The sequence below is a fragment of the Salvelinus sp. IW2-2015 genome, linkage group LG4q.2 (genome assembly GCF_002910315.2).
Source record: "Salvelinus sp. IW2-2015 linkage group LG4q.2, ASM291031v2, whole genome shotgun sequence".
Classification (NCBI taxonomy): Eukaryota; Metazoa; Chordata; class Actinopteri; order Salmoniformes; family Salmonidae; genus Salvelinus; species Salvelinus sp. IW2-2015.
The window spans coordinates 6218894-6230956 of NC_036843.1; the positions used below are offsets into that span (position 1 = coordinate 6218894).

General features: G+C 47.0%; 1 protein-coding gene across 3 annotated transcripts in view; it reads left to right on the forward strand.

The window, feature by feature from the left end:
* The window catches only part of LOC111963169 (Ral GTPase activating protein catalytic subunit alpha 2), a 188139-nt gene that overhangs the window by 128982 nt on the left and 47094 nt on the right, over positions 1–12063 (forward strand). For all 3 annotated transcript variants that reach the window (XM_070443336.1, XM_023986437.2, XM_070443335.1), the window contains 2 exons: positions 1947–2105; positions 5274–5401. In XM_070443336.1, the coding sequence (XP_070299437.1) occupies positions 1947–2105; positions 5274–5401 (287 nt within the window). The remainder of the gene's footprint in view (positions 1–1946; positions 2106–5273; positions 5402–12063) is intronic.

Here is a 12063-nt window from a genome sequence, read left to right on the forward strand (position 1 = left end):
ACTCACAACCAGCACCAGGGCTTAACTGAGCTCTGTGTTTTTAGAAGGGAGCACTTGTGCTGCTGAGAGGCCTGCTGTGCTGTGTGGATGGGAGGTCACTGAGGGTTAATTGGACAAGGGCCTTTGACTTAGGCCACACACAGGTGTGATTCTATTGGCACATTTAGCTTCAGGGATGTGATTCTTRGCCTGATTTAATCAGAATTTCCTGCCTTTCACATCCCCCTTTACTCATATATCATTGAAATCTACCTACCCACAAACCAATATCCTCCTWTTCCTGACTTTCCATGTTCTCCTGACTCCTAATCACATCCCCTGGTCTTTTACTGAGTTACAGTTCATATGAGGAAATCAGTCAATTGAAATAAATTCATTAGGCCCTAATCTATGGATTTCACATGACTGGGAATACAGATATGCGTCTGTTGGTCACAGATACCTTAAAAGAAATGGGCATCACAATGGGCCTCAGGATCTCGTCATGGTATCTCTGTGCATTCAAATTGCCATCGATAAAATGCAATTGTGTTTGTTGTCCATAGCTTATGCCTGCCCATACCATCACCCCACCATCACCACGGGGCACTCTGTTCACAATGCTGACATCAGCAAACCACTCGCCCACCGGATAGAAATTAGAACATTAAATTCTCTGCCAACAGTTCTGGTAGACATTCCGGCGGTCAGCATGGCAATTGCACACTCCCTCAACTTGAGACATCTGTGGCAGTGTGTTGTGTGACAAAACTGCATATTTTAGAGTGGCCTTTTATTGTCCCCAGCACAAGGTGCACCTGTGTAATGATTGATGTTTAATCAACTTCTTGAAATGCCATGCCTGGCAGGTGGCTGGATTATCTTGGCAAAGGACAATTGCTCACTAACAGGGATGTAAACAAATTTGTGCACAAAATTTGAGAGAAATAATATTTTTGTGTGTATGGAAAATGTCTGTGATCTTTTATTTCAGCTCATGAAACATGGGACCAACACGTTACATGTTGCGTTTTATATTTTGGTTCAGTGTAATATTCAAATGTTAATTAAAATCCTTAGGATTTTTGTGGGTAACCTCGACATGCATATTCAACATTCTTGGTTAATTTGTGCCTGTCTGGTCTGACCTGACCTGCACTGGAGCCATTGATCCTTGTACAGATGAGATGAACCAGGGAGCACGGTGTTCAATCACCGTGTTGTGGATTTGTTGAACATTATACCATTACCATAATTAAGGGCTTATAATAGAATGTGCTAATTGCATTTTTTTGGGTGGCGAGGCCATGTTTTCTTAATGGCTCATTAGACCCAAGTACATTGGCAGATGTTTTCCTCCTCCTCTCAGTGAGTCAGTCGGTGAGGAGGCAAGGCCTTGATGTTGCCACATAATCAGGGACAGGAGTTTCTTGTCTAACCCTTACTAGGCCCAGTTTATCCTTATCCAGATCACAAACTAAAAAACAGGTTTCCCCACGAGTGATGGGTAAAGGCCAGTGAGGTTGGAATGGCCGCCCTTAAACCCATCACTCAATGTCCATGTCAGCCACAATACTGAGGGAAGACTGTTCTCTCACTTCCCCTCTGCCTTGGTTGAAAAAGAGTTCTACAGTACATTAACTGTCTGCCAATTTCCTGTCATTTGTGTAATTTCTGTCCTGACTTCATTTGTATTTATGAATAGAACATGGAAATTGGACGCAATTTTATGTCTTTGGAGTAAAGTTAATTTCAATGATTGGTTTTAAAATGCTCAATTGAAAGTTTTTTTGTGGTTTGAATTTCCAGTGGAAATTCAAGTGATAAGAAGCTTTGTCACAACACCCAGAGCTGTGGTAATCTCTAACCTAATATTAAAAACCTTTCTATAGGAATAACAAGATGTTCTTTCTGACCGTTGTGATCACTGTAGCCYTGTCTAAACCCTGTGGTTTGTTCTGGTGCAGCTGCGTCACCTGGGCAACGACGAGGTTCACATAGTGTGGTCGGAGCACAGCAGGGACTACCGACGCGGCATCATCCCCACTGACTTTGGAGACGTGCTGATCATCGTGTACCCCATGAAGAACCACACGTTCTTCATCCAGATCATGAAGAAACCACAGGTACTGGTACTAGAGATCAGCTGGCAGGCTCAAAACCTAAATGGCTTTTGGAGCTTGTTTCTGCACTTGCTTGATTATTTTCCACTCAATCTATGTTGTGTAATGGATACACTATTTTACTTACTGTCTTTTTAGCATTAAACAAATATTATGGGACTCCTTCAACATTTCACTGCTTCAGCATATCCAACTCTTTGTTTGGAAAAAGGTATCAGCTGTCTGATCTTCACTTAGAGAACCCCTCTCCTTACTCATGTCCCTCCAGACTGCCTTGTTGGTTGAGAGGGTTACCRGTTTGTCTGTCGGTCTGCCTGTGTGACTCTGAGATGGACGCTCWAATGCCCTCCTCTTTCACTCCAGACCATTACCCTCACTGTGGGTATGTGCTCTGAGGCAGTCYGTGTCGCTCAGCTAGCTTTCATCTTGGTTCTGAGCCGCTGCACACACAGCGCTGGATAGACTGACTGGCTGGGTCAAAGACTACAGGTCACAATGTAACCATCTACGGTAGGCTAGGTTATTATATATAGTGCCTTCAGAAAGTTTTCACACCCCTTGACTTTTTCCAAACATTTMTGTGTTACAAAGTGGGATTAACATTTATTTAATTGTCCTTTTRTGTCAACGATCTATACAAAATATTCTGTCTAAGTGGAAGAAAAATGTGAACATAATATATCTTGATTAGATAAGTATTCAACCCCTGAGCTTCTTGATATGACACACCTGGCAGGTGGATGGATTATCTTGGCAAAGAACAAATGCTCACTAACACAAGGATGTAAACACATTTTTGCACAACATTTTTGAGAAATAAGCTTTTTGTGTTTTCTTTGTGTGTTTTTTTTTTTTTTGTACGGGTGTGAACAGGTGTGAATATTTTCTTAAGGCACTATATACTTAGATTGGTAGACTCTAATATTCATCCTAAACGTGACCCCAAAAAACAATAGGAAGTCCGTCACTGGGACTTCCTCATCTCAGATCTATAAGAAAACCTCACACAATATCTCCAGTCTCTTCTAAAGAGGGCGAAAGAGACTTTGTCGGCCAAACGAGGGGCTTTGGTGTGTTGGAGCAAAAGATGGGGCCAGAATGCATGGCAGCTTTCTCATTCCACTGACCTGCCAGCAGGACTCTGCCAACCTGGGGATGATGCCCATAGCCCTCTGTCTGGCCATCCACCTAGGCCTCCTCCCAATATCCACACAGACAGACAGAAAGACACCACCAACAACCACCCAGTCTGCAGCCCAAACCTCCACCATAGAATCCTACAGCCCCCATTACGCAGACACGTTCTTGTTCTAGGGCTTCATTGTCCTYAGTTGACCTCTAGAAGTTAGGCTTTTTTTTTTTTCACCAGTAGAGATTGAATGGGCTAGCTGTCAGTTTGAAGTGTGCTCTAATTATTGAAGTGGAGGGACTGTCTGTATAATGAGCTATGCCATGTCAAGTAGACAGCAGGACTTATGGAGAGGCTCTGACACGCACGTCACATTCCAGGTCAACGATCATTAAACTCAGCCGATTTAAGATCTCCCCAAAACGCATGAKCAGACGCATGTGTCGCACACATACACACACATGCACGCTGCTCTCAAACACAGAGAGCTCCCACTGTATTTGTTCAATAGTTCACCCAAAGTATTTTCTCCGGTATTGATTTGCATTAGATGTGTGTGTGTGGTTTCTATGCTAAATAAGCTCAACACTTAGTCCTAAGTCACTCAAACTTGAATCTAACCCTGTAGCAATATTAGATGTTGGGCTGGGAATTGCCAGGGACCCCAACAAGATAATATTATCATGATACTTAGGTGCCAATACCATATGTATTGCGATTTTCAAGATTCTGTATGTAATGCGATTCAATACTTCTAATTTATTGCAATTTGATGTTCCAAACATATTGCTCACTACAGTGGCACGAAAAAGTATGTGAACCATTTGGAAATACCTGGATTTCTGCATAAATTGTTCATAAAATTAGATTTCATTCATCTAGGTCACAACAATAGACAAACACAGTCTGCTTAAACTAAACACACAAACAATTATACATTTTCATGTCTTTAATTGAGCACACCGTGGAAAAAGTACATTTATTAAAAATAAAAAACAGAAATACCTTATTTGCATAAGTATTCAGACCCTTTGCTGTGAGACTCGAAATTGAACTCAGGTGCTTCCTGTTTCCATGAATCATCCTTGAGATGGTTCTACAACTTGATTGTAGTCCACCTGTGGTAAATTAAATGATTGGACATGATTTGGAAAGGCACACACCTGTCTATTTAAGGTCRCACAGTTTACAGTGCATGTCAGAGCAAAAACCAAGTCATGAGGTCGAAGGAATTGTCCGGAGAGCTCCGAGGCAGGATTGTGTCGATGCACCGATCTGGGGAAGGGTACCAAAATATTTCTGTAGCATTGAAGGTCCCCAAGATCACAGTGGCCTCCATCTTTCTTAAATGGAAGACTCTTCCTAGATCTGGCCGCCCYGCCAAACTGAGCAATCGGGGGAGAAGGACCTTGGTCAGGGAGGTGACCAAGAACCCAATGGTCACTCTGACAGAGCATTGTTAATTGAAATGCATTCCAGGTGACTACCTCATGAAGTTGGTTGAGAGTATGCCAAGCGTGTGCAAAGCTGTCAAGGCAAAGGGTGGCTGCTTTTAAGAATCTCAAATCTGAAATATATTTAGATTTTAACACTGTTTTTGGTGTGTTATTTCATAGTTTTGATGTCTTCACTATTATTCTACAATGTAGAAAATAGTTAAAAATAAAGAAAATCACTAGAATGAGTAGGTGTGTCCAAACGTTTCACTGGTACTGCGTTTGAATAGCATTTTTATTTTTATGACGCACATTTTCTCCTTCCCTCCGCTCCTGACTGCATGTGCTCATGCTGCATGGAGGGGAGCGTTGCCTAGGCAACCAGACTGGTTTGCTACAGCACCTTGCTTGTTTCAGCACGGAGCAACAAAGTTTCATCATGTTGTAATGAGTCCATGTAACCGCGGAAACGGACTCAACCACACGAATGCCCGGCCGTCCTGTCTTCACTCCGCTTTTCATTCCACAGAAAAAAGAAGAATTCAACGGTTATGACGGTTATTTAAGATGGTAACTTTCTCCCTCCCTCTCTCCTTCCCCTCGTAGGTCCCCTTCTTTGGGCCTCTTTTCAACGGCGCCATCGTCACAGGAATGTTGCTGCCCAGCCTTGTGCGTGCCACCTGCATCAACGCCAGCAGAGCTGTCAAGTCCCGCCTGACGCTTTACCAGAGCTTGTATCCTTTGCGTGAACTCTTTACTCTGTCTCCCCTACCCTTACAGCCCTGTCTGCTTCCACAAGGTTAACAACAGACCACAGAGCCTCAGCAGGTAGGCCGTGCAWGTTTTTCCAGGGACGGTTATCTTTTTCTTTGTATAATTTTTTTAGGTATTAATGTTATTCCTCACACTCTGATTGTTCTCATATGTGAAAATATTTGAATTTCTAAACGGGTTGATTGTTGTTATTGCGGCGTTAGCCCTTCTAGTGGTTGGCCTGGGTGGATTCCCATGTGGTGCGTGTAGCGTGTTGGGTGATCTGCATGGGTGAGCACTGACACTGATCTTGATGCGCTGGCTGATTTGCATACAGCGATTAACAGCGCACAGGGTTGAGGTGTTGCGGTGTGTCGCGCAGCCCGTAGTGACATGTGAGGACGCATGTGTCTGTCTGGGTCTGTAATGAGGATCTTGTGTAACCTCTCTGTCGTCTTGTATGATGCAGTGGGTTTAGACGACAGCAGCGGAGACATGACTGTCATTAACCCGTCCTCCCCTCCATCCCTGTAACAGCCTGCCTGTCGTTAAGGGTCTGATCTCCAGCTGTACATGTCAGTTGGTTTAAGACGAGCGTAATCAGCGATGGAGATGAATTTGCATGTGAATAAGTTGAGGACTGAAGGAGGGGAGGGATGGTTTTTTGGAGCGGGCCCCGGTGGGTGAAATCTGATCTCCCACAAAGCTTGCAGCTTTGCCTCTCCCCGGACAGGGACAGGCTGTACAGAGTGGCCTCGCAGGGACCACAGTAGCTCTCTGGGTGTTGCCATGGCGACCAGCAATCTCCAGCTTTTGAGGTTGGACCCAAGTTGTGCACCGCTCTCAAGTATTTTTTTGGCATRGCGGCAAAGGTCATTGGTTTACGGTTTGTAAGGAAAGTGGGCAAGGGTGCACGATAATGTCAGTAGCCTATAGTATGTTTTTAAGCTAATAATGTGCACTAAACTTTGGCTACAGGTGTATGTGGCTGTACATTCTGAGTGTTTGATGTGTATGTGCTTGCATTTGTATGCACGGGTGTCGCCCCCCCGCCCCCCCCATCCCACCCACCCATCAGCGAGGCTCATATCAGCCCCTCACAGGGTCCCTGGGGGCATCAGTGGGACAGCAGAGAGGCAGATGTCTGTAAACCAAATCCAAGTGAATTACTCCAGTGTGAGATGTGCTGAACTGCCAGCGGTGCCTAGCTACCATAGGCCAGTCTGCACTGGGAGCCAAGGGGGAAGGGAGCCAGCGCCGGACCAGACCAGGCCTACCTGGCATTCCTTAGCAAGAATAGAGCATCACGACGGCCTGATCTGCGAGATGAGATGATTGCTGGCTGGGCTGGAGCGTTGGCAGTGTGAAGCAAKCAGCCAGGCTGAYGCCCCACATACTGCAGATCTGGGAGATGAGCTGACAAACAGATGCTCCCRGCCAATGGATGCTGGCAATGCCAGCACTGGTGTCTGTGTGTGGGCCATTTTCCTGGATGGCTGGAGGATTACGTTTAAACAAAGAAATAGTCATGAGTCATCGAGGCGATGAGACCTATATTTTTTTTTATCAAGATAGGGCCCACACACAAACGCAAACTATTTTGCAATTCAAAAGATTTCTCAGGATTTGTTCAAAGAAAAAAACTCCTACCAGMAAATAAAGTTCTGACAATTTTTTGAAGAATGTTTTAAGATATATTTTAGAATGCTATTTGAGGTTTATTACCTCAAAAAAGAGCAGGATTCCCAAAACGAATTATATACAGTTCCAMCCGCCGTGTCTTTGTGAGACGCAGAGTAGGTGAATGGATGGTTTCTGCATATGTGATTCCCACCATTAAGCATGGAGTAGGTGGTGTGATGGTGCTTTGCTGGTGACAATGTTGGTGATTTATTTAGAATTCAAGGCACACTTAACCAGCATGGCTACCACAGCATTCTGCAGTGATATCCCATCCCGTCTGGTATGCGCTTAGTGGGACTCATTTGTTTTTCAACAGGACAATGACCCAACGCACCTCCAGGCAGTGTAAGGGCTATGTGACCAAGGAGAGTGATGGAGTGCTGCATCAGATGACCTGGCCTCCACAATCACCCGGCCTCAACCCAATTGAGATGGTTTGGGATGAGTTGGACCGCAGAGTGAAGGAAAAGCAGCCAACAATTGCTCAGCATATMTGGGAACTCCTTCAAGACTGTTGGAAAAGCATTACAGGTGAAGCTGGTTGCCAAGAGTGTGCAAAGCTGTCATCAAGGCAAAGGGTGGCTACTTTGAAGAATCATATATACAATATATTTTGATTTGTTTAACACTTTTGGTTACTACATGATTCCATATGTGTTATTTCATAGTTTTGATGTCTTCACTAAATAGTAAAAATAAAGAAAAACCCTTGAATGAGTAGGTGTGTCCAAGCTTTTGACTGGTACTGTATCTAGACTTGACCCAAAGGCATGACCCATTCCTCCTTCTGCTGAATGGTGTCTGCATTGTACCACTCCTCCATGTATGCTCCCTTCTCTTCCTCATCTCATCTGCCTCTCGTCTTCTGCAAAATGTAGGTGTTTTATTTTGGGTTGGAACAATGATCTTGGCTCTTTTCAGAGCAGGCTGTTTTTGTAGCCGAGATGAAATCCCTATCCAGCGTTTCCCCGCCCCGGCGCTCCCCAATCTGCTGTCTGTAGCCAGGCCGCTCTCCAAGGTCATTTGTTTAATGTTTCTACAAAGAAAAGCCACATGACCTCAGTGCGTCCACATAAAGGCAGGCCTGGCGCTGTGGTGCTCTCCTCTGTGGCGCTCTCTGGTGTCCTCTCTCCTGCTCCGTCCGCCACAGAACTGGAGTCTCCAGCAGCCAGGCGCTCTGCTGCACCATCACTCCGGCTAATTAGATTTGATATTGAAATATGACCACCAGCCACATTGCTGGAGACACACACACACACACACACACACCAATCCTCCCTTCCTATTCAATCTGCTGTTTCCTTTTTGGCTCTACACCATGGTACATGGAGTAGTTTGTGTGTGAGAGTTTATTTTTTTATTTTTTTTTGTCGGTGTATGTGTGACACATGGTCAGCGTTTAAGATGTCTATCCAAGTGGGTTTATGTGTGCCATTCCACTCCAATTATGTACAGCTTTCTGCTCTATTCAGTGACAACGCAGTGGTGTTATTTCAGAGCCCTCGGTGCTGTGGGACGTGAAAGAGACAGTCCTGACCCCACAGACCTTATATTACAAGGCTGTCAGAAATCACCTATATTGTGTCATTAACATGGCCCTATTGGAAGAGGCTGTGTGAATGGCTGTGTGAATCCTAATAGTCACCRTGTATGAACACTGAGCAGCGGGCTGGCGGGCTGCAGTCTCCTCCACTGCCAGAGGGGAACGCAAACTCACTGTGAGTGGTGAGGACCTGACATGCGGGAGGAGAATACTCTTGACAGCCAAGTTCCCGCTATATAAGTAGCACACCATATATCAAGAGAATTTCCCCTGACATGCAATGTGTCATTCATCCCCAACTACTGTATGTGGTCCTACTGTAGTTCAGTTGGTCTCGCATGGCGCTTGCAACGCCAGGATAGTGGGTCGCTTTGGATAAGTGTCTGCTAAATGTTGTGGACTTTCTCTGCTTCCACATAGCCTGTTGGGTTTCTGACGGGAGACTTGATCCAGTCACTAAGTGTTGTTCTCTCTCCTAAACAAGCACTCACTCCCGAGTAAACGTGTGCTGTGTGTTTAGGTAGCAGGAGCCTCTAATAGGGGGAGGCAAAGTAGAGCTGACCTTCATTCTGAAACGCAACTTCCCCGCTGGACAGAATCAATAGCTTTTTCGCCCCAGTGCCCTTACTACCCTCCCCTAAGACACGCACGCACACATACACAGAGAGATCCGTCTCCGGGCAGCAATCAATAGTCATAATCTGTTCCTGCATGTGGCCAGTCATGCGAGCCGGACTTTTAGGTGCCATTGTGGGGGACATGCAGTGTAGTAGCAGAGAGAGGTTTCATCTTCTCAGGGAAGCTCACAAAGCCCAGTGGAACCTAGGGCTGCTGCCAACCTCCAGAGGTGCAGGCCCTTGCCTCATCTAGCCAACCGTCTACCAGCTCTGGAGCGCTGCCTTTGCACGCTCATGAAAACATCATATGTGTGTGACTCTTGCCATTGATATTGGCCTACTGCGTTGTGTACCTTCTGAATAAGGCTTTGTTTCTCTCTCTCTCTCATTGTCCCTACATGGATAACAATGTGTTCTTTAGGACAAGAAGATTCATTACCTAGTCAGGAGGAAAGCATCTTTCGGAGTCTTTGAAAGGAGGCTATGAATGGGAGCTGCCATGTTAGTGTACTGTAGCTGAACATGTATTATTTAGTGTTGCTGATAGGCTCTTATTTGTCAGCTAGTGTGCCATAACAGTCTCCTGCAGCCATCTCCAAGCCCATGAACTGAGTGCTTGGCTTCTCACTGTGAGAAGGGTGTGCTGGGCCATCTTCTCTCTTTCATATGCCTCTCAGTGAGAAGTGATGTGTACAGCCCTAACTCTCCTCTGTGTCTTTGCATTTTGAATTAGAGGCTCTGTGACATTGTGTGGAAGAGCAACCTGCTTACATTAGGTTAGGGTCTTGTTCTGTGTCACGGTCCAGTTCTGTGTCACGGTCCAGTTCTGTGTCACGGTCCAGTTCTGTGTCACGCGTCCCAGGCTTTTCAGCTCTGTCACGGTCCAGCTCTGTCACGGTCCAGCTTTTCAGCTCTGTCACGGTCCAGCTCTTCAGCTCTGTCACGGTCCAGCTCTCAGCTCTGTCCCACGGTCACAGCTTTCAGCTCTGTCACGGTCCAGCTCTCAGCTTCTGTTCACGGTCCAGCTCTCAGCTCTGTCACAGTCCAGCTCTCAGCATTGTCACAGTCCAGCTTTCGGGACGTCCATTCCAATGACCACCCTGACCCAATAGGAACTCAGAAGTCTGGGGCAGGGTGGATTGCTCAACAGGATGGAGGTGGTCGGGGTTGTCAGAGGCGGTTGGTTGAGTCTGTTGTTGGGAGAAAGCGGACGTTTGTGGAATTTGGTGTGGTGGGAGTGCGACATGACAGAGGTGACAAGCGAGAGTTCCACTTGGTTGGGTTTATGCACACCTTGGGATGCGAGGGAGTTTCCTCTACTGACATCACTTCTTTAACTAATCCATCAACGAAGTACGTAGTGAGAATATAGGTCCACGTCCTTACCTCTGCAACTCACTCTAGCCCTCAACGGCCCTCCACTCCTGCGGACCGCCTCGCACTGCGTCGCGCACTCAACCCTCCACTCGCGTCCGGCGCTCTCTCGAGCTCCTGACCGCCTGCAATCCCTTCACATAACCTGCCTGTCCCTCACAACTACCTCCGGGCCATCTCATTACCCCTACCCTCAACCCTCAGACCCCTCCGCCTAAACACCCCAGTACAATTCCTCCTTCCACTGTCAATCACCCCTATCGCCACTCCGTCCGTCGGCCTCTGTCAAATGTTTCCTTCGCGTGCCCTACACAATTCCTCTGGGCGCATCCTCTCTAAGCCCCATCCGAACCTCAACCCATCCGTCCCATCAGACTCCCGTCCACTCCTCCGTGCCCGTCCACTCCCTGCCCTCAACCCCTCCACTCCTCGTGCCATCAACCCCTCCCACTCCGCCCTCAACCCCTCCACTTCCTCTGCCCTCAACCCCTCCACTCCTCCGCCTCAAGCGCGCCTCCACCCTTCCAAACCCGCTCCGCCCTAAGTAATCCATCCGACATCAAAACCCCTACCTCTCCGAGCGCGCTCAACCCGGCCCCAGCATTCTCTCCAGCTGACCAGCTAGTCCTGGGGTCTCACGAACAGAGTGATACTGCGCATTGCTTGTTCACATGCACTGAGTTCACCCTGCGCCGCCCCCAGCACACCAACCCTACGCGCGCATTCCGCTCGGAGCAGCCGGACAGCTCGGCCCACTAGGGCCTAGAAGGGCCTAATGAGGCGTCCATAAGGTGAGCGTCCTGAGGCCAGGGATACACGCACAGGACCTCCGTCAGATCTCTAGTCACTGACTCAGGAGGCAGCCTTGCCGGATAAGGGCATATCCTGGCCTCTAGCTTGCCATACGGAGCATGCAAATACGCTACAACCCCCCCCCCCCCCCGCTGCTTAAATGCAGATATTAGACTCAACTAAGTGCATCCTCTGAAGTATTAATTACACTCCGCCTCCAAATCTCCTTCCCACCCTGCCTCTAACAATAACATGATGTTCCCCACAACTTCATCACCTCCAAGTTGAAGCCCTGGGGGCCGTGTGGATCTAGAGCGGCGACAGACTGAGCAGAGTCAGTGAACAGGCACACTCTTAACAAACACAGGAAAATAAAGAGCCCAGAAGCATGAGTAAACCAGAATGGCCTCGATGCGACGATCTAGAGAGGAGAGCTTGATGACAGGCACAAGGGCCCTGACCAAAGACATAAAGACACTGGTCTGATGTATCCGAACTCCTGGGGATGAGTGCTATGACTCATGCTACCAGTAGCAGATGCATGAGGCTCTAGTCCTCCACTAGGTGAGGTTTTCTACGAGTTGACACAGACACTGCATGATTTGAGTCCATCTATGTTCACGAGTCGTCCTTA